The following is a 24,801-nucleotide window of genomic DNA, read 5'->3' as shown; positions in this document are numbered from 1 at the left end:
ATGCATTTTTTAAAAAGAGTGCAAAATTGGTCATTCTTGGTTTTCTTTGCAGATTTATAACAAATTGAGCAGAGTGGAACACATGACTGTCTACGAGAAAGAAGCCATACCGAGCAGATTCTATTACAAGAAAGGGAAATTTGTCTCTCCTTTGACTTTAGTGGCAGATGAGGGGTGGTTCATATCAGAGGTAATTTTAAAATCTTTGACAATTTGTTCATTTTACAAACTCCAAAGTCCAAAGACAAATAATAACTATTCAGCTTCTATACCTAGGAGATATTTTTCACCTAGGTGTCATTTACTGCATTGTTTCCTTCTTTAGGAAATCAAAAAGGCTTGATCAGGTAGCTTTGTAGACACAAACCCAGAGTCACGGTTTAGACTTCATGGCTCCAGACTCCCTGTATTTCAACAAATGGACCTTAACTCATTTACCTAGACTTACAGTGGAACCTGCTCAATTGAAAGCGGAACAATTACTGTGAACCAAAGTATTTGCTTTAGGGCAATGAAAAGCAAGGAGAGGCTCTACTTTGCTTTCACCTCTAAGAGAAATGTTTGGCAAACAGAACTCCATAGATCCAAGTCCTCAGTTTGCCAGCTTGATTTTACAGAGGAGATCACCTTGCATTTCTGGCCTGAGCCCTAATTGCCTCAGGCCTGGATAACTCCACAGCCTCCTCTATGTCTGCCTGGACTCTGAGCTCACTGGGCCCTTGAATCTTATGACTTGGAGCCAACACAGAAGGTGGCCCCTCCAGGGGAATTGGTCCTCATGCCAGGTCCAGAATCTATTCCTGAAGAGGCCATGGGTTATTGTAGATGTGAGTTTCAAGGTGAGCTGTTCTTAGATCTGACTACAGGGCAAAAAAGTAAATAAATAAAAAGAGTGGCAGATAAGAGTAGTTGGTTGAGGCCAACGTGTGTAAGACCTAAGACTAGTAAGTAACCCACCAGACAGAGAGCCAGTAGTAATCCTTCAGCAGCAAACTGTGCCTCCTTCTGCCGTGAGACCTCCTAGAACCAAAAGGCTTCTCTTCACTTGGTTGTTGTGCTCAAAGCTCACCTGGAGTGAGATTATTCAGGCTCCTGCAGTGCTGCTTAACATGGTTTCCTGAGGGTCTCGCATTGAACACACAGGAGTCTCTCAGGCCACCTGGGCAGATCCCTCTCCTACTCGGTTCCCTAAAGCCAGCCTTCCAAGTCCAACAGAAAGCTTGCTGTTTGAATTTTGTTCATTTCATAATATCCTAGTGGAATTACATTTAATCTTTAAAGGTAACTAGATTATGAGGATTAAACCACAGGTAGTTGCCACTCCTGTCTGGTGTGATTATGTGCATCTGTTGTTTGCTTTCTCAGGTTTAGCTAAAGTCAACTGTACCAACAGTTGATTCCTGGCAGGAAGGGAGATGATAAAATACAGTGTGATTTGGGGTATTTTGGTGGGAACCAGGCTTAGGTAAGGGATGGTGAGCCAGAGGCCACTCATGAAGGTGCTGGACCACTGGTGAAGAGCCCTATCCACTCCAGTAGGAAAGGCCCTGGGTTGCTCCAAGAGGGTGGGCCAGGTGCTGGTGAAGCTGCTCTAGAAGCATCCGCAGTCACCTCAGCAGTGGCACGTGCAGCGAGACGAACAGCTTTCCACAGAGTGACCAAAACCAGTGACAGGAGACCTAGGGGTATTGATTAAGATGCTCTTGAATATGAGTCATAGACCAAACAATGGCTTAAATATTCAAGATCTACTATCTCACTTAACTAGTGGTCTGGAGATAGGCAGTTCCAGGGCAGCTTAATCGAGCGTTTTAATGATAGCAAGTCCCGGAGTCAGCTGTATAGCAATTCATTTGCCAGTTCTTTTAAAGTCACAAAATGGCTGCTGCAGCTCCAAACATTACATCCCCTCAGAACATCTCAAAGCAGGAAATGTTTGCATTTATCTGCGTAAGTTTCCTACTTTAATCTGGAAGCAAGATATGTACCTTAGGTTAGAAGCTATATACCTTGGAATACAAGCATGTTTTGTGGCGCGCTTCAGATTATGAACTTTGGATAAAGAAGGATTTCTCTTTACGAAAGAAATAATAATTGTGAAGGCAGAATTAGGGACTTAGATGAAGCCCACAGACCTGAGAAATGCTGATGCTTCAATGTCTTGACCATACTGCATATCTGCTTCTGCCCAGAAACTTACCCATGAGCAAGCTCCACTTAGGTCTCATCAACAAAGTGGAGAGTGCAGCTAGGGAACCTCTGAGGTGGGTAGGCTTTGGTGCTAAGATCTGGAACTGCAATGAAAGGCAGACCAGGGAGCTGCAGTCACAGGCAGAAGAGGTGCAGAGGCTGGGAGTCAGGCAGACAGGGCCCCTGGGACACAGAGTGGCCAAAAAGAAGAGGTGAGAGAGAGCAAGGAAAGCCGCCCCATCTGTCACATCCAGACACCATGGCCTCTCCGAAGGGCCAGTGACCAGGCTGGGGCTGGGGCACCCTCTGCCTCAGCTCTGTTTCCAGCTGTCCCGCCAATCCGCCTCACCCATCCGCTGCACACCTTCCTCCCATTCCTCTTCTGCAGGAACCTGGCAGATTCCTGTCTTCTGTGGGTGAAGCCACACGGCGATTGTGCATAGCAGGTTTTATATTACTTTTGTGTGTGATGCATGCACCCATATGTTCATCTGAGTAAATCAAAACGGATAGTAAATCAGTTAGTGAGAACTGATATTTATTTCATTCTATAGCTTAGGAAGGGGCCAACCCCACAGGACAGAAAGGAAGGCTGTCCAACCCCTGACAATCAGGAAAGCAGCTTTTAAAGTATCTAATTATTTTCAAAAGGGAACCTTGAAGTAATTTCAAAGATATGTGAAACGTAAAGTGAAAGAAAGAAAGGGGGGAAAGAAGGGAGGGAATAAAGAAGGAAGGGAGGGAGGGAGGGAGGGAGAGAGGGAGAACCTCGCATGGTGGTAATCCCAGAGGAAAGATGATTGCAAATTTGAGCCCATCCTAGGCAATTTAGAGACCCTATCTCAAAACAAAAAAATAAGAAAGAAAAATAAAGGGCTGGGGGTGTGGTTCAGTGCAAAGGCCCTGGGCTCCATCCCCAATACCACAAAAGAAAAAGAAAAGGAGAGGAGAGGAGAGAAGCAGAGGGAAGGAGAAAGGAGGGGAGGGGAGGGGAGGGGAAGCTGACATCATGAAATTGAGATGCGCAAAGTAAGATTAGTTCTGAAAGATCAGTATTCACTCATTGATCAGAGACTATCCATGGCATCTCATACACTTTACTTTCTACTATTTGAAAAAAACGACTACATGTTTGCAATACATAATAGTCACCTTCATTGCAGAGAGTTGGTACATGTACATAACACACTTTCATTTTTTAAATTCCCCTTCTCTCTCTCACCCCTCCCTCCATCTCCTGGTCTCCTATTTGCAAAAGATCTATCTTCCTATTTCCTATCATCTATCTTTTACTTTTTTCTTTCAATTATTTATACTTTTGTTTTTTCATATAAGAGAAGCCACTCAATACTGAAGCTCATCTCATGCCCGAGTTAGTAATGATGAGTACTGCAAAGCCAGGCTCCACTGATCCAGCCCAAAGCATTAGAAATTTCACAATGACTCCTTCCTCAACATTTTGATGACTTGCACATGGAGTTATTTTACATTTTGCACATAAGAAATGTATCAAAAGTGTTTTCTCTTTAAATTATGTTCAGTAATAACAATAAGAATAATAACAGCTATCTTGAATTAAGTACCTCCTGGTTAGTAGTTCTAGTTCCTCAATGACTCTGCACTGTGAATATTGTTAATTGGGAAAATAACATAGCGCAACATAAAATGGAACACAAATGTGGTTCAGAGCTTCCTAGTAGCCAACCCAGAGAAAAAAGCACAATCAATTTTATTAATTTAACTTATGGTATCTATAACATATGAACACAATATTTTTCTAGACAATCATAATTGTCCCCAAGTCCTTTTTAATCTTTCCTTTTTGTACTTTAGTTTCCTAGGTTGAATATCTTGAATTTATACCTTTAGTTCTATTCTTGAATTTATGCCTTTTTACTTTTAAAACAGCATATGTAAAACTTATAATTTCTGATTCAACTTTAATATAACATTGGGGATTTATTTCTTTGTTTTCTGAAAAATCCTAAAAGCAAGTGCCCATTCTTCCTTACTGGCTTAGACATTTTTTTCTGCACAGTTCTATTGTTTATCATACTTTCTTGACTATAATAAATTGAAAACTGCATTCTATATCCTTGTTCCTGCTCTGTGCCAGGGCTATTAATCTCTCACATTCTTATTTGCAAAATTCTTCCCCAAATCGTAAAAAACATTGTGTTTTGCTCTCTAAACTACATACCATCCGCAGTACTTGTGATGATGATCTTGTGCTGGGTCGTACTTCATATCTGCAGCAGGGCAAAGCTCTCAGCCCTAAGAGCAATCCCTCTGGGTCTGGGTTTGAAAGGCAGATGAGTCTGATTCTGGTTTGGACATGATCAGGAAAACAGCTGAGTCAAGACAAATTGATGCTGGGTAGGAGCCAGTTCTACTTCCCTCACCCTTTCTCCCCACAGCTACCATCCCATAAATGAGTGTGATTCTCCTTCTTTGGTGAAAATGTCATTCTCATATAAATGCCAACTTGCTGTCACCAATTTAAGTTTTGCAGATTCAGAGGTAGCTGCTTTAACAGGAAGACTTAACCACGTTCATTTCTTATGGCCACTGAGAGAGCTGTCACTGAAAAGGATAAAGACTGGGAAGCAGGTTTAATTTGTCACCTGGAAGTGCACCAGTATCCAGTGTGACTGCAGGCACTGCCCTAGGAAAGCAAGCTTCCCATCTAGCAACTTCAGTTTACTTCTGTCCCAGCACAATTTAATAAGCAGGTGGGATTTTCAACAGCTGTCAGTCCTTCCTCTGGCCTCCCTCTCTGAAAAGGCAAGAAATTGAAGGTGTTTATGTTTGAAGAGGATTAGCCATGAACAGGAAACAACAACAATTACCAACAACAGGGAACCAAAACCAGGCTACAGACAGAAGTCAAGCCCAAGCCAGCTGCCTCAGCCAAATTCTTTTCTGCAGAGATAGGAAATGGGGTTCCTAACTGATGCCCCAAGACCCAGTCACTTCCTCTGGAAAGCTTCTTCATTGCTTTTTCCTGCTAGGAAATGAGCATCCCACTAGTCCCAGGAACATAGGAGACCTGCATAGTCAACTCCAATGCCCCTCACTCAGGCTCCAGGGGGTTTCCAGCCAGCCTTGTCTCCTCCAGCAGGTGCCTGGAAGTGGGCAGAGCACACTGAATTGTTACAGTGTCTGTGGCTCTCCAAGGACCTTAAAGGAGAAGTCCAATGATGTTAATATTCTTGGCATATGAGACAGTCAGGGAGAACATAGCAAAATGGAAAGTAAATAGATACTGTACGTCTTTTCCACCAAACTCAAGTGCACTCTTCCCTCCTTATCCATGGTGGATATGTGCCTACCCAGTCATTGGTCTATCAAACTGGAAAATATTTGTGGAGTATCTACTATGTGTAATGTGCAACAGAGTTCTAATTCCACAGTGGGGAGCCACTGATGGTCCCTGTCTACCTGATGCTTATAGCCTAGTGAAGGAGCCAGATAGCAAATAAGCAAGCAACCCCACAAGTAAATAAATGTGCCATTATAAAATGTCTTAGCACTCTAGAGGAAGAGTGGGTGCCATTGAAAAGAGCATCAGAAAGGGGAAAAACTCAGTTTAGGTGAGGGAAAAAGAAGGTTTCTCCACAAAAGTGACCTTGCAACCAAAGTCTGCAGAGTCAGTATTGATTGGGCAGCGGGACAAAGTGCTCTCCAGCCTGGGGACAGGATGTAAACACAGCTCAAAAACAGGGGTAAAGAATGGGGTCTTTAGTCATGGTAGTTCCACAAAAATTCTTGTATTTCTTCTAAATAGGGACTACTGATCTTATCTCATACCCCTTTGATCAGAAATGGTAGGTTCTTCCATCTTCTTCCTTGGTGTCCCGGTCATTAGAAACTGGGCTGCCTCTTGCCAGCCACAGAGAGGTTTCAGTAATATACAAGCAGCAAGTCAGTTTACATTTACAGACAGTAAATATATTAAGGGGAATTTAAAAATTTTTAGTCAACACCATTGACAAGAATCACCATCCTGAATTAAACACCTCCTAGTTACCATCTCTGCATTTGTAGGTACTGTAAATTCATTCTTACTTAGTTAATGAAGGCTCAGAGTTTTAGATCCCCTGACTAGAGGTTATAAAGTTAGGAATGATAGGATTTGAATTCAAATATAACCATTAAGTGCAGTTGGTCTAGTTCTCTGAAGATCCCCCAAAATTTCATCAAAATGGTCAATGGACAACCCCCACCCCGTACCCCATGGAATCTGGAGGTATCTCAGCTCTTTCACTAGCAGAAACAGAAGTTCTGTCATAGTCCTTTATTATTTTTCTGCTTATGACACACTGCAGAAAACTCTAGAATTACTCAGTGGCCCACTTTCCCTTCTTTATCTGTTCTTATCCCCAGGCCTCTCCTTTTCTATCACTAAACACCAGTGACATGCACATACTAGCACCCAAATGTTCATGTTTGTGAAAATATTGTTTCCCTGTGCAGGACTTAAGTGTGGAAAGTTTAATGGTTAGGAGGGTTATTGTGTTCTCCCAACGTAACTTCAGTCAGCCTAACAAGTAATAGGATCCCTAGATGCTCTCTCCTTCCCAACTCCTGCCTGTCCTTCAAAACCCAAATCAAATGCCATCTTTTCCTTGAAACACCCAGTTGAGTCCCTCATTGCCTCCATCTTAAAATTTTCATAAGACCTAGCGTCTCTTCAGCTGGTCCTGTATTGTTGTCAGCTCCTGAGCTCTCCCCTCCTGTGGCAGAAGTTCCTAGTGAGATGGTCTTGGGCATCTTGACCTTGGCTTCTCCCCATGGAATCTCATATATGGCAGAGTCAGTATATGTTAGATTGAATAGATAAATAAATATGGAGGCAGCTGATTCTTGGTTACTTACTGACCAGCTGTTCACTTGGTTCATTTGTAAATCAATTACCAAGTAAACAAGGGAGAAAGATTAAGGCAAGCTTTCAACTTTAGGTAGTTATTAGTGGCTCTAGGAAAGATTTCAACAGGAAAAAGATGTTGAAACCACAAATGGCAATTCTCCTAGCTTCCCATTAGCCCAACACTACAGCCCACGAGCTGGACATATCAGCGGTCCCCAGTTCCCACAAGGCTTTCTAGGGATGATTCCTGTGGCCTCTCCTAGACAGCATCTACCTCACACCACTGAGCCCAGAAAAGTAAGGTGAGGCAAGATCTTGGTAAAAGACAGTAAACATGGTGTTTCATTGTTGATCTTCTGGGTTCCTGTCTGAGTTGAAAAAAAAATGCAGCAAGTTCAGGCCTGAGCTTCTGGAGATTTATTTTTTTATTTTGAAAACTGGCAAAGACATGAAATGCCAGAATCAATTCTAAAACCTGTGGTTGAATGGCAGTTAGGCCTGGACCCAAAATATTTGGGGAAATCAAGACAATCTGGAAAGCATGTCTTCTGAGTGCTGGAGGCAGCTAGAGTGGCATTGTCCAGGCCCAGCTACTTGAGCTTCAGGAAGTCCATGTTGAGCGCTAAAGTGTCTTGCCTCGGTGGTGATTAGGGTTGCCCATGTAAGCTCTCCAAGAGCACATACCTGCCCTCTTCCCCTGGCGCACTTCAATAAGTGGGATCCTGGGAAAGAAGAAAAAGGAAAAAACCCTTCCCCACACTTAGTGCTTCCCCCTGACACTTTGCTGCATTTCTCCTTCCATTGGCCTGGGCTGATTTTGGGGTCTGCCATTTTCTGTGTCAAAGATAATGCTGTACATCCCAAGGGGCCATTGGTCAGGCCATTGATCTGAGGCTGAGCATTTAAACTCTGGTTTAGGAAGATGGAGACAGGGAAGCTGTTAGAGGGACAACTCTGAGTAGAGCATGTGGCAACACATATATAAAGTTCATATATATAAAGCTCTCCAGGGGCTTCTAAGGCTCCTCCAACAGGAAGCTTCTCTGGAGGACAGTTTAAAAGAGCAGTGCTGCAAAATCTAAGCATCTGTGGTTTGTAACAGAAGCCATAACCCAACTTAATCCTGATGGCAAAGCCATCTGAGCCAGGCAAACTGTCATCATTTTACAAGTGTTTTCATCAAAGCCCCCTTGACTTGGACGTTATTGGGTGCCTTCTTCAGTCTGGGATGATGTCAGTTTATTCTATTTTCTGGGGGGTAAGAGACTCCTGTTTTAACCTGGGAGAATATAGGAGACTAAATTTGTATTAGGCCCCAACACATCTTAGACAGGTTTTCATGGTTTTTTTATTTCCATCTGACAAGATTACAAATTTGTTCACCCCATCCTGATCGGTTGAAAAATGTCAAGAGAGAAAGGTAAAAAACTTGGGTCCCTGACCCCTTACTCTGGAAGACCTATATTCTTAGTGATTATGCTACCTTGTGTTTTATGACAAAATACCTGAGAGAGTCAACTTTAAAAAGACTAGCTCACAGTTTCCAAAATTTCGGTCTATAAGTGTTTGGTCCTGTTGTTTTGGCCCTGTGGCAGCAAAGTTCATCATGTGGGAACACATGGTGGTGGAGGCTACTCATCTCATGGTGGCCAGGAAGCAAAGAGAGAGACAGAAATGGTCAGAGGCCCAATGTCCTCTCCAAGGGTTCACCCCCAGTGACCTAACAAGGCTCTACCTTTTAAAGCTTCCTTCACCCTCAACAACACCATGGGATGGAGATGAAGCCTTTAACACATGTTCTTTTGGGGGCACTTTCGATCCATACTGTAGCAGTGATTGAAAGGAGAGAAGACAGCCAAGGTGGTTAACAACCACAGTGGAGCACAATTGGAACAAGCTGGTAGAGGGCTCTGGTTCCCCCAGCTCTGCCTATTGAGTCAGAGCCAGTTTGGTGCCTGATTTTAAAGTCAGTGAGACCTTGTGGACTTTCTGGGAGGGACACCCCATGCTGCACCTAAACCACACAAAGGAGCAGAACATAAAATCTCTGACCTCAGGATGATAATCAGCAAAACAGGACATGTCCTCACAATAGGACAAAAGCTCCTTCAGCATGGCATACACATGGTAGGTGGCAGGTGAAAGACCCCATAGCTGAAGATGGACTCTATCTTCACAAGATTATTAAGAAGAGATTATCAAACCAGGTGTGGTGGTGCATGCTTGTAATCGCAGCACTCAAGAGGCTGAGGAAGGAGTAATGCCACAAGTTCAAGGTCAGCCTGGTTACATAGTGAGTCCAAGGCCAGCCTGAACCATATAGTGAGACCCTGTCTCAAAAAAAAAAGAAGGAAAGATTATTAAGAAGAAATACCCTGTCTCACCCTGACTGAAAAACTGGACACATGCATGACTAGGGCCCAGGACAAGCTCAGGACAGTCTGTGCCCAACTAGGCTTGGGAACCTATAGGCACTAAGTGTCCTGATTTGAGACGAGAACCATGATTGTGGCCTCTAAGGGTCAAAGAGCAGAGAAGAGACACCCAGCTTGAGTAGGAGGAACCAGGCAAGGCCCCACAACTGTCCCTGTGGCCAGAGAGGGAATCTACATGGGACAGATCTCAACATCCTCGGCCACCTGGAGAGAAGTCTTTTGAGGATGTAGGGCAGGAGCTGGGGGCCTGATGCCGCCCATACAGCTGCTGATCCTCTGCTACCTGAGAGGTATTTTTCTCTGACACTTAACAACCATTTTCTGATCTACAGTGAATAGAAATCAGAAGGTACAGGTGAGAAATATACATGCTAATGTATTCCAAAAACACAGTGATAAAAAAAGCGTAAATGCTGAAGAGTTTGCCAGAGCAAGCATATTGCCCCTGTGCAAACCGAGAGTAACAAATACAGTCCGTTCAGGTGTTTTCCTGCTTCTCCTTGTCCTTCCATCCCTCCTTTCACCTTCACCCTCTTTCCACCCAGGCTCTGACATTTCACCCAGACATCCCAGCTTAGCACCATAAAGGAACCATAATATGGGGTATTTAAAAAGATGGATTTACTGGGCTTCTGAATTGGGGAGGGGGAGTGAATGTTACTTTTTATGGGTGATTGAAACAAAGACTAGTCTAGAACCTATAACTGAGCTATATTCTCAGTCCTTTTTTAATTTTTGTTTTGAGACAGGGTTTCACTAAGTTGCCCTTAAACGTGCAGTCCTCCTTCCTCAGTCTCCTAGAATGCTAGGTTTCCAGATGTGCACCATCACTCATGGATAAACTTGAAACTTTTATCTCATAATCATTCCCGGCATCCCAAGCTCATGGTAGGCATTATCACGGCACACTAGTAATGGAGCACCAATATAAAGGCACCAATATAAAGGAACCAATATAAAGGAACCAATATAAAGGAACCCAAGTCAAAGCAAAACAATTCAGCTATTTCTCACAGCACCCCCCTGTGTAATGATCTATTTCTGGTTCTTTCCCATTGGAAATGACTAACTGGCTGAGTGGCACATCAAAGAGGGCCAGGCACTGGCTTCTCCAGGCATGAGAGGCTCCTGGGAGGTGCGAGGAAGCACTGAACAGGTCACCTTGGGTGAGGATTTTCTTTAAATTCCTTAGAGTTGAATGCATAGTGGAAAACTTGTCTAGTTATCCTGGGACTGTCTTGCTTTTAAAACTCAAGGTCTGGCATCCTGGAAGCTCTCTGGGATAGTTGGTCTCCTGGTTGACATATCCCCAGATGGTCAGGAGAGCAGAAATTCTAGTCTCTCTGACCTCCAGCAGCCTCACTCTGATGGCTGCTTTCTCCTGGTTTTCTTTTCCCACAGGAGGCTCTACACGGTCTCCTTACTTCTCAGGGCCTTCTTGGAGTCAGGCTTTCAGCTAAGAGAAGTCTCTTAGGACATCGCCAGCCTCTTGATTAGAGCCTTGTGTGTGGTCTCCTCGTTGTGGTCCCTCCTCTCCCTCCCTCCACCCCAACACACACACTCAGTCTTATAATCATACACAGTCTTAGAAGCATACACATAAATACACACACATATGTGCACACATATCCATAAGTACACACTCACACAAACATACACACTCACATGCACACACACACCAGCACAGCCCCATCCCACTGGCTGATTCTCCCCATGGGACTCCTCTTTAGGCCTTGAACCTTTCTTACAGGTGGGGCCCAGGAGCTGCAAGCCCCCTTCCTGAGGAGTGAGAAGCTCTTCAGAGTCAGGAGCTCTGCCCTCTCCATGTCCCTAGAAGCCTAGCAGAGCACCCAATATAGACCCTGAGTTCAGTACACATCTGCATAATTGAACAAACCATCCTCTAAGTCACTAACTCTTCCACCACTGTTTTTTCATAGACCACTACCCCCTTCCAGCACATGCTTTTGAAGGAGGGGTGTTTCTTGCCTACACACACACACACACACACACACACACACACACACGCACCTCCTACCTTTGTTTCTCACCTTGGCCCGATCCTCAGGACGTCACTAGGTGGCACTAGATGGCAATCCAAGGGCCTGAGTGGGACCCGTTCCTCAGCCAGTAGCCTGAAGACTAGGGATGCCCAGGAGGAGCCTGAGAGTTGTGTGACACATACTTCTCCACCAGCACAGCCCTGCATGTGTGCCTTGGGAAGATAATGTGGGATATGACACAGAGATGCCAAAAGCCACCAGGAGAGGGAAAAGAAGAAAATCATCAGTGTACCATTTTGAAATTAAGGCTCTGCAAGTAACCTAACCCGTCTGATCACTTGGACAAAACATACCTTGGAACATAACCAGTTTATTATTTTTTAACTAAGTAAGAGGAGTGTTTTGCTGGAGCAATGTATAATGTTGAGAAAAATGTGTGGTTTACCTATGATCAGATGGATTCCCCTATTCCTTCAGGGCTGAAGTTTTCATTGTTGCATGTGTTTATTTGTAAAATAAATGACTAAAATTTTAGATGAATTTTTTAATAAGGCAGTCAGTCTTCACCCCTTTCATCTCTCCATAGGATGCATACATACTACAGGGATCATGGTAAGTAAGATCGTTAAAAACAAGTGTTCTACTTACTGCGCCAGGCACCACTGCTGTGTAGACCATGAGTGGAAGAAGCAACACATTAAATTAGCTGACAAAGCTAAATTGGGATGTGTTGCGATTCTCAGCAAAGGCAGATAAAGCACAAGAAGTATGAAAAGTTAGAAATGCAATAAGTTCATAAGCCCTGCCTATGGAAAAATACAAGCTCCAGCTGGAGAGGGGACAAGGAATGATAGAAATTCAGGAAACAGAGAGTCAGTGAAATAGGGCAATTTGGAAAGCAGAAATGCTAGGGAGTGATTTACAGGGTGAGACTGGATGGCTGTACAGTGTGAGATGACAGCTAAATATGCAAGTGAGAGTTCAACCCTCAAAGCCGAAGTGCCTCACTCACCCTGTCGCCCCTGGCATCTGGTGAACAGACTGCAACTGTTTATTGAGCAACTACTGTGTGGCACATACTTAGCACATACTAAGGTCATCCTCCAAAATCCTTGCGAGATGGGTACTGTGATTCCTCTATCCAGCAAAGAAACTGAAGTTCAGAGAGGTTAAGTAGCTTGCCAGGATCATAGGGTTAGAAAGCCTTAAATTGAAATTTAATCTCACAGTCAAATCAATTCCCAATCTCATCTCTGTATTTTACACCTGGCCATACTCTGCTGGTAAAGACACAGGGGAGGGGCGAGCAGCTCACTGTCCAGTTCTGACAGAATCACTGCATTGACCTCTCACTGTTTGATGGTGTAAGGACACAAGGACCAGGAGACAGATCTGAGTTCCAATTCCTTCACCAACTCTCCCCACCTGTGTGACTTGAAGAGGATCACTTATCCTCTCTGTGCCAATTACAAAAAGAGGGAAATAGTGTTGTCCACATGGAGATTTGTGACAACTAAATGAGCACAACACTTGGCTCTGGTGAACTGTCTTGCTCACTAAATACATGGTACTGCTACTAGTCTTGTGAGCCAGCCTAGCAACTGCTGGTAGTTTCACTGTTTTAAATCCACTAACCCATCAGGACTAGCCAATTCTACCGCCTACATTTGGAGTATGTGTCATATTAAACTGGGCTTAGCAGGAAGATGATTGGAATATCAGGAATGAGTCACTGGACTGCAACAAATGGTTGGGTTGTGTTCAACGGGCTACAGCTTCCTCAGGATTTACAAAACCTTCTCAAAGCTTTGTTTTCCAACAAGTAAGCATCTGTAGTCTAAGAAATTTATTATTTTATTTTTGCTCTATTAGAGTTGAACAGAGAGGGCCTTCACATTGAGCTACATCCCAGACCTTTTTATTTTTTATTTTGAGACAGCATCTCATAAAGTTACTAAATTAACCAGGCTGGGCTCAAATTTGTGATCCTCCTGCCTCAGTCTAACAGAGTGCTGGGATTATAGGTATGTACCACCATGGCCAGCCAATCTAAGAAAATTTATTTTTAAAGGTAACAGGGAATGACAGTTCTGGAACCCATCTGTCTTACTTTTCTCATTGCTGAGACAAAATACTCACACCTAAAGTTAAAGGAGGAAAGGTTTATTTAGCTCATAGTTCATAGATGCTTCAGTCCATAATCGGCTGGCTGCAAGGCAGGGTGGCGTCGCGGGGGAGAAACAGTTTATGGCAGGCAGAAGGTAGCAAAACAACAAGGATGCTCACAGCTCTTTGTATCTCTTATGTTTTATCCAGGGTACTTATGGCAGGTAGCACTCACACCCTTAATCTTTGTGCCCTTAATCCTGACATTGCACTGTGAATCAATCTCAGTGTCACATACTCTACATCTAGCCACCTTTGAAAAAGCCTCAGCTATGACCGCATGAGGCTTTTCTAGCTACAAGCCACAACACCATCTCAAATGGAGAATGGTTGAGGGAAAGGAAAATCTGCAGGGCCTAAATAAGCACACTGGTGTCATCTTCACATGGTTGAATAAGTGGGGGGAGCATGGGGACAGTAGCGAGGGGCCCCTCCTGGCTTCGGCTGCTAGTGAAATGAGGTGACTGGATAGATATCATGTTGTAGAAGAAGACTTCTCCAACATCAGCTGGGAGTCCCAAGTCAGTTCAGCTCCAACTCTAATAATAATAATAACTCTAAAAGAGCAGGTTGGGGGCACAGGCCTGGGAGACTGCTCCTTTAGACACCAAGCACAACGTATGTCTGATTTGGACACAAAAGTCAAGGGTACTCATGACTTCACTTCAGGTTCAATAACAGCAGAATACATCACAGGACTCAAGAAACTCCTATGCTTGTGATTATAGTTTTATTACAAAGGTTGCAGCTTGAAAACAGACAAATAGCAGAGATGCTGACAGCAAAGTATGGAAGATGAAGCGCACAGAATTTCCATTGTCTGGAAGCTGCCTGAACCATGTTGCTCTGGAGTTCATATGGGTGTCATTTTGTCTGCACCAGTGATTACATCACTGGTCACGGGACTGAACTGAGTCTCCAGTACCTTAACCCTCCCTGCTGGCTGGGGGACAAAGATGACACTTCTAACCTTTTAATCAGGAGGTTTGCTCAGGGATGATTAGGCCCCACCCTGAAGCTATGTAGTCTCCCAATCCTGTGTCTGTAGTCCCCCACCTCCTTAGCATAAATTCTCCTAAGGGAGAAAAAGGCTCATTGTGAATAACAAAAGACATTCCTATCACTCAGGAAATTCCAAGGGTTTTAGAGGCTCTATGATAGAAACCTGGGACAAAGACCAAATATATTTTTATTATACCACAGACACACTTTAATATCCCTTATGTCTCTAACATGCTGTATTTAGTGTTTCTAAAACCAATTATGAGATAAAATTTAGCTCAGTGTAGGAAAATACCTTCTTAACCAGAGCTCTTCAGTATTTTAAGAGGCTGCCACCAAGGAGCTGAGCTACCTGGACTAGGAAGTGATTCAGCTGAGTCTGGATGAGCCCAGTCAGGGATGCTGAAGAGGAAATCTCCACACTGGGTGGCAGCTTGGACCAAATACTCTCACATCACCATGGTGGAGGGAGACACAGTGTAATGTCACTGTCTTCCTTGATTTCAGAGTCGAGAGATGCTTCCATTTTGGATGAATACTACTGGCAAGAGAGAAGGCTGGCAGCGTGGATGGCACGGATATGACAATGAGCTCATGGATATGAGGGGCATCTTCCTGGCCTTTGGACCTGGTAGGGAAGGAAATGACCAAATGCCCTTAGTCATTCCCAAGGAAGCATCTCTAATAGGGCCTAATCGCCCTAGTAAAGGCCAGAGTGATTTCTTTATGGATTCTCTTTATGAGCCAAGCTGAGAAAACCCAGCTGCTCTCCATGAAACATCTTTTGCTGGCTTCCTTTCAAATGCTTCTTGGGTTTGGCAATTGTGGCCAAATACTTTTCCTTGTAAATTTTAAATCCTGAGTGCAGTGAAGAAAATGTATTCCACATGTTTGTGATTCATTTCTTACTTAATTCATCAAAGCATTATTTCACAGCTATCTGATGTCCAGGAAAGCTTATCAGACACCATGTTGCTGACATCTGTGAGTCTCAAAGTTGACATGATGGCTTCAAGGGATCTGACTCTAGTATAGTTTCTCCCTGTCTAGAGCACCCATCCTGGGGGGTTCATTTGGTTTAGAGCCCAACCAGAAGCTAGGATGTGCTCAAGGGTAGGCTCTGAAATGACCTTGAGATTGACTTTGAGAATGGGCCAGAATGACCAGGGATATCTTGGATAAAAGCAAATTCGCATGGCCTTTCTTGATCAGATTATATGCCAAAGGGCTAGGAGAAAGGTGAGCTGGAGAGAGTCTATCTGATCATTTGATTTCATTGATAGAGTACTAAAAATTCATACTAGAGTTTACTAAATACTCTATAGATCCTATTATCACCTGAATACCCCCATTCTTTGCAAAAAAGGAGGGTTCAATAGACATAAACCATCAGCTGACTAGTTCATGAGCCACTCTTCATTCTTACTGCTGCCCATCTTCTTTCATTAAATATAATTATCCTGATACCTGTATTCCAGATGCCTTCTTTCGGATCTTGATAAAAATGTACCAAGAAAGTACATGATTTCCTTTCAAATTATAGGTTAGGGATCCACCCATAGACTCTGCTCTTCTTTTCAGTGGAATAAGACCAAAGACATGTCAACTCACTCATCTCGTTTGTTCTGCCTTGGTTCACTCTACTTACTACAAAATAGCAATTAAGAACCATGAGGTATCAGTTTCTGCAACCTCCATAGATATTTCGGTGAGTCTAAGACACATTGGTCCAAATCATTTACTACATGTGATCCAAGTTCCCAAGTCCTCATATTTATGGCAAATATTTGTGGGACACTAACTGGGTTCCTAGCATTGGCCTAAGAGGATGTCTGATCTTTTTGCCATTGACCAAAGGAAAGTTGTCATGTGCTTCATGTCAGCCAAGCCTCAAATCAGCATGCAGTGCTCCAAAGCTAGAGAAATTAGGAATGGAGTGTTGAAGACTATGTTGAAGTCAACTAGAGATTAGGTGGAAGCCATTCCACAGTCATGAAATGGGAGAATGTCACTAAGCAGAGCTTTCAGTCAAAGGCATCACCTCCTGTTTCCCCAGAAAAGTAAGGTCATAAATGCAACATGGTTTTGTATTGAAGGAGTGTATGGGAGCAGGAATCTCAGGCATATTTTATAGCACATCCAAATCCAGCCCCAAACTGAAACTTCTGAGCAAAGTACCCAAGCTGTATTAACTTAGAGTTCAATTCAGTGGGGACATTTTCTCCATTATCAGAGGGCTCCATCATATGTTCCTTTAACACTAAAAGCTCTCAGTCCTTTAAAGACAGAAAGGCGACCCCTGATGAAAATGGACTGGGCTAATTGCAAAATGCTTCCGGGCAGATATAGCCTTGAGAGCCTCCCACAAACCATCAGGTTCCTGCCTCCAATTCTCATGAAAGATTAAACAGCTTTACACACTGACTGTTTACTCAGAAGAAAATTTAAGAGCAAGCCCTTTAGTAGCTATCTCGTTGCACTTGGAGATAAAGTTGTGCCATCCTGATTAATTGTGTGGTTCTTGCTTAGGGAGGAAACTGGGCATCGTTGCAGCTGCCCAGATACCAGCCTTGGAAGTCAGTAAGTCTGGTCTGGCAAGGAGAAAGGGAAATAATTCTGAAGACAGCCTCTCTGGTTAATCCTAGTTTCTAATTTGAACAACCTAATCTTGCCCCAGAGAATTCCACATTCAAGATAAGACAGCAGGAGTGTGATTCATTCAGCTGTTTCCAGAAAGCAAGGCTCACTGACAGCAGCCCAAGGTGGCTAGGAACAGCAAGAACTTCTCTGTTTAGGAGACACCTGTTTAACATCCTAAAAAATTTAGATCCGGGCCAGGGATTTAGCTCAGTGGTTCCACCACCTGGCTTGAAAGCACAAGAACCAGAGTTCAATCCCCGGTACCAAAGGAAAAAACAATTAGACCCATGAGAATATCCCAAAAGGAGTCCTAGTCTAGGTTCAAAATGCTCTCTTGGGCTATAGAGCTTAATGGGGTCCTCCTAAATTGAACTAGGCATTGTCTAGAAGCTTTCATTCCAACCTGGATCATCTCTGTGTTGGGCCAAAGTCCCATCCTGAGAGAATAAGAAATCATGAATTAGATTGGAGGGTGAAAAAAATCATTCTCCTTCCTGTTTATGTGCATAAGATTTGATTTTGTACTTTCAAGGCAAAAAATGAGAATCTCTCCTAATGCTTTTGACAAAAGAGCCCAATCTCAATTTTTCCTATGGAGTGTTCAATACAGTGTTTTGTTTTGTTTTGTTCTGCTTTATTCTGTTATGTTTTGTTTTGTCTTGTTTGAAAAACTGGGTAAGAAATTTCACATGCCCTCTCACCCACAGACATGAAAAGGGCATGGTCACATGTGATGGGCTGTGTGATTGTCACATCCAGGTCACATGACAATTCAGGAAGAGAGAGAAGAGCTGCTCCCATATCACTGAGACAAACTTTCCATTGATTTCTCATGCTGCAGCAGATTCTTCTGATGGGGAAGTGTAACCACCATCGTCATCTAATTGTATAACTTGCTTTGATGTGGAATAGGGGCTGACACTGAAGCAGCCCCTGGATTCTCCCCTCCAGGCAGATTTGAGAGTTTTTAAACTAGTTTTTGCTTTGAAGTGAGTCTGACCCTTATCATTCCTGCTCCAAAAGAAAGATGAACTTCCTAAATAATTTATAAGCTGAAATTTTTCAATCCAAAGTTTCTCCTAGCTGGTATTTATTTTGTATATGTTAATAATAATAATGATGATCATTTCTTAAGCATAATACGTGTGTCTGGAACTATGACTTAGGTACCATTACTATTGCCCATTTTCTGTAGAGCCAATGCACCTCTTTACAACTAAATACAACTTTTAATTTTCCAAAGTGAGCAAACCCCACTGCTTGGGAAGTTATCTTGAATGGAAAATGCTATGTGACAGAGTTTTCTGTATATAACATTTTTGCATATTTTAATTCCAGAAGTAGAATTTGATGTTGTTATTTTTGGAATATGTTATTGTTATTGTTTGGTTTTTAAATAAAGTATGTGTGATTATTTTTGCAAAGCAATTATATAGATTATTTTCTAAGATAGAAAACTTGGCTTTGCAACTACAAACTACCCATTTCCTTTAAAGGTATTTAAAGACACAAATCTTTATTAATAGACACAAATCTACCCCTTACATATTTTGTTGGACACTTTTGTTTGGTGCCTAAAAGCAAAGTTGCTTATATATTCTTCTCTATTATTATATTCAGTCTTTAAATGGACAAGTGCTTTGCATTCAGCATCTTATTTCCTCTTCTGGAGGAGGAGATTTACTTGTTTAGAACACTTCCAATGGCTTCAAGAGTCACCTTCAGTGCCCCATGGTGATTATGCTATCATGGCCAGCTGTACCCTTTACACTTCTTGTACCCTTTGTGTTAGTGCTTGAGTTTGAGGCAGGCTTGGAGTAGAGGCACAATGCTCTTCTTTAGATCTAAAGGAGCCTTCTCTTACTCCAATACCAGTTTGCTCATTTTTCTCCTGGTTAAGTCATTTTATCTGTCCCTGAAAGGCTCCTAAAAAGTGTTCAATTGATCTTCCAAACGTATTTCAAAAACCATCATTGCTGGTGAGTGATCAGCACCAAGGACATTACACAGCTTCACACTCCATAGAGAGTGCTCTCAGTATGGCAGGAAAATGGAGAAACATTCTGGAGTTGCCATGGGTCCTCTGCAGCAGAAATCAACATCTGGCTATCAGTCCTGGCTAGATAGATGATCTAGATGATCATGCCACTTCAGGAGAGCCCAGTAAGGCAGCCAGTCTTCTCTGACCACACTGGCTCTTCAATGCTCTGCAGAAACGGAACATCTTCAGCTTGTCCTTCTGTCCCAGCAGAAATGCTATGTTGTCACAAAGGAGTCCAGTTGGGCACAAGGAAATTTTATTTGCTGGCTTGGCTTATAAAGAGACTCATCTCCAGATGAGTCATGCCCATGGAAAGAGCTGATTGATACAGCTGATTTTTGTTATCGCAAAGTTGCCTGGAACTGAGTGTAATTCCTCCACATTGTTATTCAACACTTCTGTACCTGGTGATCAGCCATGACAGCTTGTTTTGTTTGGCTTTCCCTTTCAGATTTCAAATCCAACTTCAGAGCAGCTCCAATTAGATCTGTGGATGTCTACAACGTCATGTGCAATGTGGCAGGCATCATTCCACTGCCCAACAATGGGTCCTGGTCCCGGGTGGTATGCATGCTGAGGGGCCAGGCCAGCTTGGCTCCCTCTGTTCAGAGGTACAGATATGCACTGGCCTTGATTCTCCTCTTAATGTTTGCATAACCGATCATATGTATTGCCTGTCTCAAAACATTGTCAGCAAAATGTTCTTCCAAAGTGGAATGATTTTCATTTTCTATGTGAATAATAGCTTCATTAACACAATCAAGGCCATATAATCTGTACATATATTATCCTTGGATGATTCTATACCTAAAACTCCCTAATTGTTTAAAAAAAACCACCCAAACTTTATTTTTCCTGAAAATAGGAAAAGCTTAGCTTTTCATTCATTCAACTATCTGCAATGCTCTCCTTTCTTTTCATATAACTGTGCCAGATGAGCTGTCTGAACAGTGGCCTGCCCGTACAGGAACCAAACTTCACAGGGATAGTCTATGGTCATCCTTCTCTATCTAACATTACCCAAAGTAGCCCCTCAGACCAGGCCCTTATCTGCCCTGTCCACACTCAAGAGCCATCCATAGCAGTCGGTGGTCACAATCTTGTACTGTTACTTTCATTCTGGAAGAGAGGTATACAGGAAAGCAATAGCTGCTGTCTGCTTCTACCCTGCTTGTGGAGTTTTTGCATCTTATCAAAGTCCCAAGGATCACCAATCAACCAACTAAAAATCACTAAGGATAAGAGAACTCATAGAACAAAGTAGAAGACATTGGTCTCCCTTGCCTTGAAAGTAGAAAAGCTAAGAATGGATATGGGTCTCTGTGAGACTTATTATACACAGCATATCATGGTACAAAGCCTACAAACAATAGGCCTTGAACGTTATTAATAAAATGATAGTCAGAATGCCTACCTGGCTGCCTATATGGAGGCTTCCTTAGACATTGCCACTCTGGCTCCAGATTTGGAGTGTAGACCACAGTAACACCTGGCATGTCAATACAGGCTGGAGAACATATGGATATCTTAGCAATGAGGATATGAACATAATGCAGAAATACTAGTTCATTGCTTGGACAGATAACATATTAAACATAAGTTTTATGGATCAGCAGTCATGAATCAGTGCTTACCTAACAGCCCTGAAGGGAATCCTTGAAAGACATAGAATTCCATAGAAAATGGTGCAGGAGGGGAGGCAGGGAATGGAGACAGTGTGACAGAACCAAATCCCACTGACAGAACCCAACTCACCATTGGACTAGGAAACAAATCCCAAAGTGGGGGTCCGTGTGGCACTCAGACCTCCAAGAAGAGTCACTGAGCCTGAGTTGATACAGTTCTAGTTTAGTTGCCTAAGTTTTCTATAGGAGATCTTGTAAAACAAAGTTTTTAAATGATTAGAGTCTTACCTATGTACACACAGTCCCTGACATATGATTGTTTAACTTACGATTTGATTTCATGATGGTGCAAAAGCAATGCCCATTCAGTAGAAATAATCCTTTCAATTCTGAACTTGTATCTTTTCTCAGGCCAGACATACATAGTTTGTCACTGTCTCTGTGCCCCAGAAAGCTACACAATCACAGAGGGACAACTAATACAGTATCCTGTGTGGCTATGTGATAAGGTTTAATAGGTTTGGTATATTAAGTGCATTTTCCAGTTAATGATATTTTCAACTTATAAGGGGTTTATTGAGCTTATGTAACCCCCTCATAAGTCATGGAGCATCTGTATATAAATCTTATTATTGCATTCAAAATGACCCTACATGGAATGAGGCCCATCTGTAAATAACACTTTGTCAGGAAAAGAGAACACATGAGATCCCTGCAGGATTAGGAAGCCTTTACATGGTATTCTCCTTGAAAAGTAAGTATCAACATTCACCCTAACTCAGAAAGGCTGGGAGCCATCTCCATGCCATGAATCATGAGACCAAAGGATCATTGCTTAAAAAATATTGAATTTATCTTCACAAAAGATTTCTAAGGATTTATGTAATATGTTTTTAAAGCTCTAATAAACATCAAATCAATTGGACAGGAGGCAAATCAGCCTTTGTTGTGTGGTTGAAAACAAATTAGTACTTTCAGAACATTGGCACTGGTTTTTGAAACAGACATCTATTGTTCAAAGTTTTCTTTCCCCTTAAAGGACATGTTTTGTTGAATTAAGTGGAGCCCACTTCCTCCTTTATAAAGGAAGGATCTCTAAGACATAGCTAAGCAATTAAATTAAAAGTGGATCATCAAAATCAAGAGGGGATAAACACATATATGGTCAAGTTATATAACAAAATTTCAGATATTTGTCTGACAAAGTATAATTTTTCAGTAAGCAGTGTTAAGTAAGCAAATAAGAATAAGATTCCAACAGAATCATGAATACTGGTAGAAAAATTCAGTCTCTGAATGGAAAAAACCCTTTTTGCCTAAAATAATGCATATATTTCAATGGCTTAATTGATTAAAGTTTGTTGCCTTTAATTTTTGTTTTACAGTTGCATTATTTCCCTAGGAAAATTGCATGTTGCCTAAATGTGTTTTGTTCCACAGCAGTAAAATCTGCCAGGAATATATATAGGTACCTTTCTCCTGTATTATTTTATAACATCACTGCTAATTCCAGGAGGAAGATAATTGGGTGGACTTATAATAAGAAATGGAAAGAATGATCCTTAAGTTAAAGATGAATTGAAGTCTACTCTTCCTGCCCATGGAGCCTAATTTCCCGAATCTAATTCAAATAAATTCTGTAAACTAGAACATGCTAAGGACTTTTTTCTAACCCAGAAGTGTCCTGCATTTTAAAACCCAAGCTCTCTTTACTTTTAAAAGGATCTTAGAAATCCATATCAGACCTGAATTCAATTGTAGACAGTACATTGCAAACTTTCTGGGCTTTTAAGTATTGTCAGACCTGCCTCCAGAGTTGCAGATTCACAGGATCTGTGGGAGGGCCTCAGACAACCCCTTTAAGTCACATTGAACTAAGCTTTAGGTTTGCTTTAAGGAGAGGTGGGCTCTGACTTGATTTGGGAAACCTAAGTCCCTGCACTCTAAACAGTCAGCATCTCCACGGGCCACAGGGCTGACATTGGCTGTGGACCCCACTGGGCTAGGCTTCCAGCCTTCAAAGCTAAAGCAGACCTGTAAGTCCCGCTGGTGGATGGAGCAACAAGGAAAGACCAGTATGGCTTATCCACAGGCGATACCTTGTGGCTTTAAGATTCTCAAAGGTGCTATCAATCAAACTTAGACATTTGTTCAAGACACACAGCTAGTTTTGAAATTTGTAATACAGTGTTTGAATTTATATAAATATCAAGAGATTTTCAAGTGTGATTGAATATTTTATCTTTTTAAGCAATTTTTAATAGACAAAAGTCAGCTACTGTAAACTACTTGCTAGAAGAAAAGGAGAAGGTGACTTTGACAGATTGGTTATAAAACATTTGAAACTTGGTCTCAGGTATATACTATGGAATTATATGTTGCTTTGAAATCATAAAAGAGCACCTAATACAGTGCCTTAAATGTTTAATAAATGTCCCATAAATGTGTGTGGAAAGAAATAAAGAATAATTGTTGTTAGAAAGACTTGCTTAACTTCAGTTATTCTCCTTCTTTGTCTGTAGTTGCTCTAATTAAATGAATTTTCCACTTTTGGCTTACTATCTTTTCTTAATATCTAACTGACAATATAATTATACCTTAATTCATGTACTAAACATATTCTATCCTAGGCTTATAAATTAGACTGAAGGAGAAAGGGGAGGAGAGAAGGAAGGAAGGAAGGAAGGAAGATTTTATTTTAAATATATTAAGCACATCATCTTTTAAAAATTTAATAGCCTTATTGAGATTGAATTCACATACCGTATAATTCATTCAACAATGAATTATTCCTTATTTCTTGTATATGCTCAGAGTTGGGCAACCATCACACAACAACCATTAGAATCTTTTTATCACCCCAACTCCATACCTATTAGTACATCAACAGTCCCTCCACAACCCCTTCCTAGGCAACCACCAAAATACTTTCTCTATCAATAAATTAGCCTCTTCTTGATATTTTATAAAGCCCGAATGTTGTCCTTTTTGATGGCTTTTTTCATTTGCATAAGGTTTTCAAAGTTGTAGCATCAGTGTGTAACTTCTTTTTAAAAAATAAATATGAGGCTGCTATCAAGAAATCAACCAATAACAAATACTGGTAGGGGTGTGGGGAGAAAGGAAGCCTTTTCTGTTGCTGGTGGGAGTGCAGACTGGTGCAACCACTGTGGAAATCAGTATGGAGATACCTCAAAGAACTAGGACTAGAGGTCCCATTTCACCCAGCTTTTCTTCTGCTAGGCATCTTCCCAAAAGAATTAAAAGAATCATACCACAATGATATATGTGCACCCATGTTTATAGTGGCACAGTTTGTAATAGCTAAAGCTCGGAAGCAGCCCAAGTGCCCATCAACTGGAAACTGGATAAAGAAGATGTGGGGTTTTTTTTATAAAATGGAGTACTACTCAGCCATAAAGAACAAGAAACTAGAAACATTTATAGCTAAATGGATGCATATTGAGGCTATACTTTTAAGTGAAATAAATAGGACACACATGTGTAAATACGGAATAGTTTCTCTAGTATGAGAAACTGAAAGTGTAAATAAGGATTAAAATGAATAATTGACAATTTGAAATAGGAAGAAAAGGTCCAAAGGAGTAGGGGAAGTGGGAGGGGAAAGGGAAAGGAAAGAAGGGAAAGGAAAAATTATGAGAAAAGAAGGAAATGGAAACAAAGTCTATGCAAATAGGGAAGGGTGGAGGGGGTGAAGGGCACACAGGTAATGGGGAAAAAATAAGAACCAAGACACATCATGTACAGGTACAAGCACCCAATGATAAATGTAAATGTATTGTATACCTAAAATGTACCAATGAAAGAA

The 24,801-nt window shown here is 41.9% G+C and overlaps 1 protein-coding gene across 2 annotated transcripts in view; it reads left to right on the top strand.

The window, feature by feature from the left end:
- Positions 1 to 24,540, top strand: part of Enpp6 (ectonucleotide pyrophosphatase/phosphodiesterase 6) — a 131,361-nt gene extending 106,821 nt beyond the window's left edge. The window contains exons 6-8 of one of the 2 annotated variants that reach the window (XM_004852991.3): positions 53 to 190; positions 15,174 to 15,297; positions 19,799 to 24,538. In XM_004852991.3, the coding sequence (XP_004853048.1) occupies positions 53 to 190; positions 15,174 to 15,297; positions 19,799 to 20,004 (468 nt within the window). In that variant the 3' untranslated portion in view covers positions 20,005 to 24,538. Of the gene's footprint in view, positions 1 to 52; positions 191 to 15,173; positions 15,298 to 19,798 lie in introns of both variants that reach the window. The other variant, XM_087217061.1, reaches the window with a different exon arrangement.
- Positions 24,541 to 24,801: the final 261 nt, after the last annotated feature.

The sequence above is a fragment of the Heterocephalus glaber genome, unplaced genomic scaffold (genome assembly GCF_053883595.1).
Source record: "Heterocephalus glaber isolate CG9 unplaced genomic scaffold, H.glaber_assembly_v1.0 deba00001461, whole genome shotgun sequence".
Taxonomy (NCBI): Eukaryota; Metazoa; Chordata; class Mammalia; order Rodentia; family Bathyergidae; genus Heterocephalus; species Heterocephalus glaber.
The sequence above is the reverse complement of the archived record's forward strand: the minus strand, read 5'-3'. Positions and strand labels throughout refer to the sequence as shown.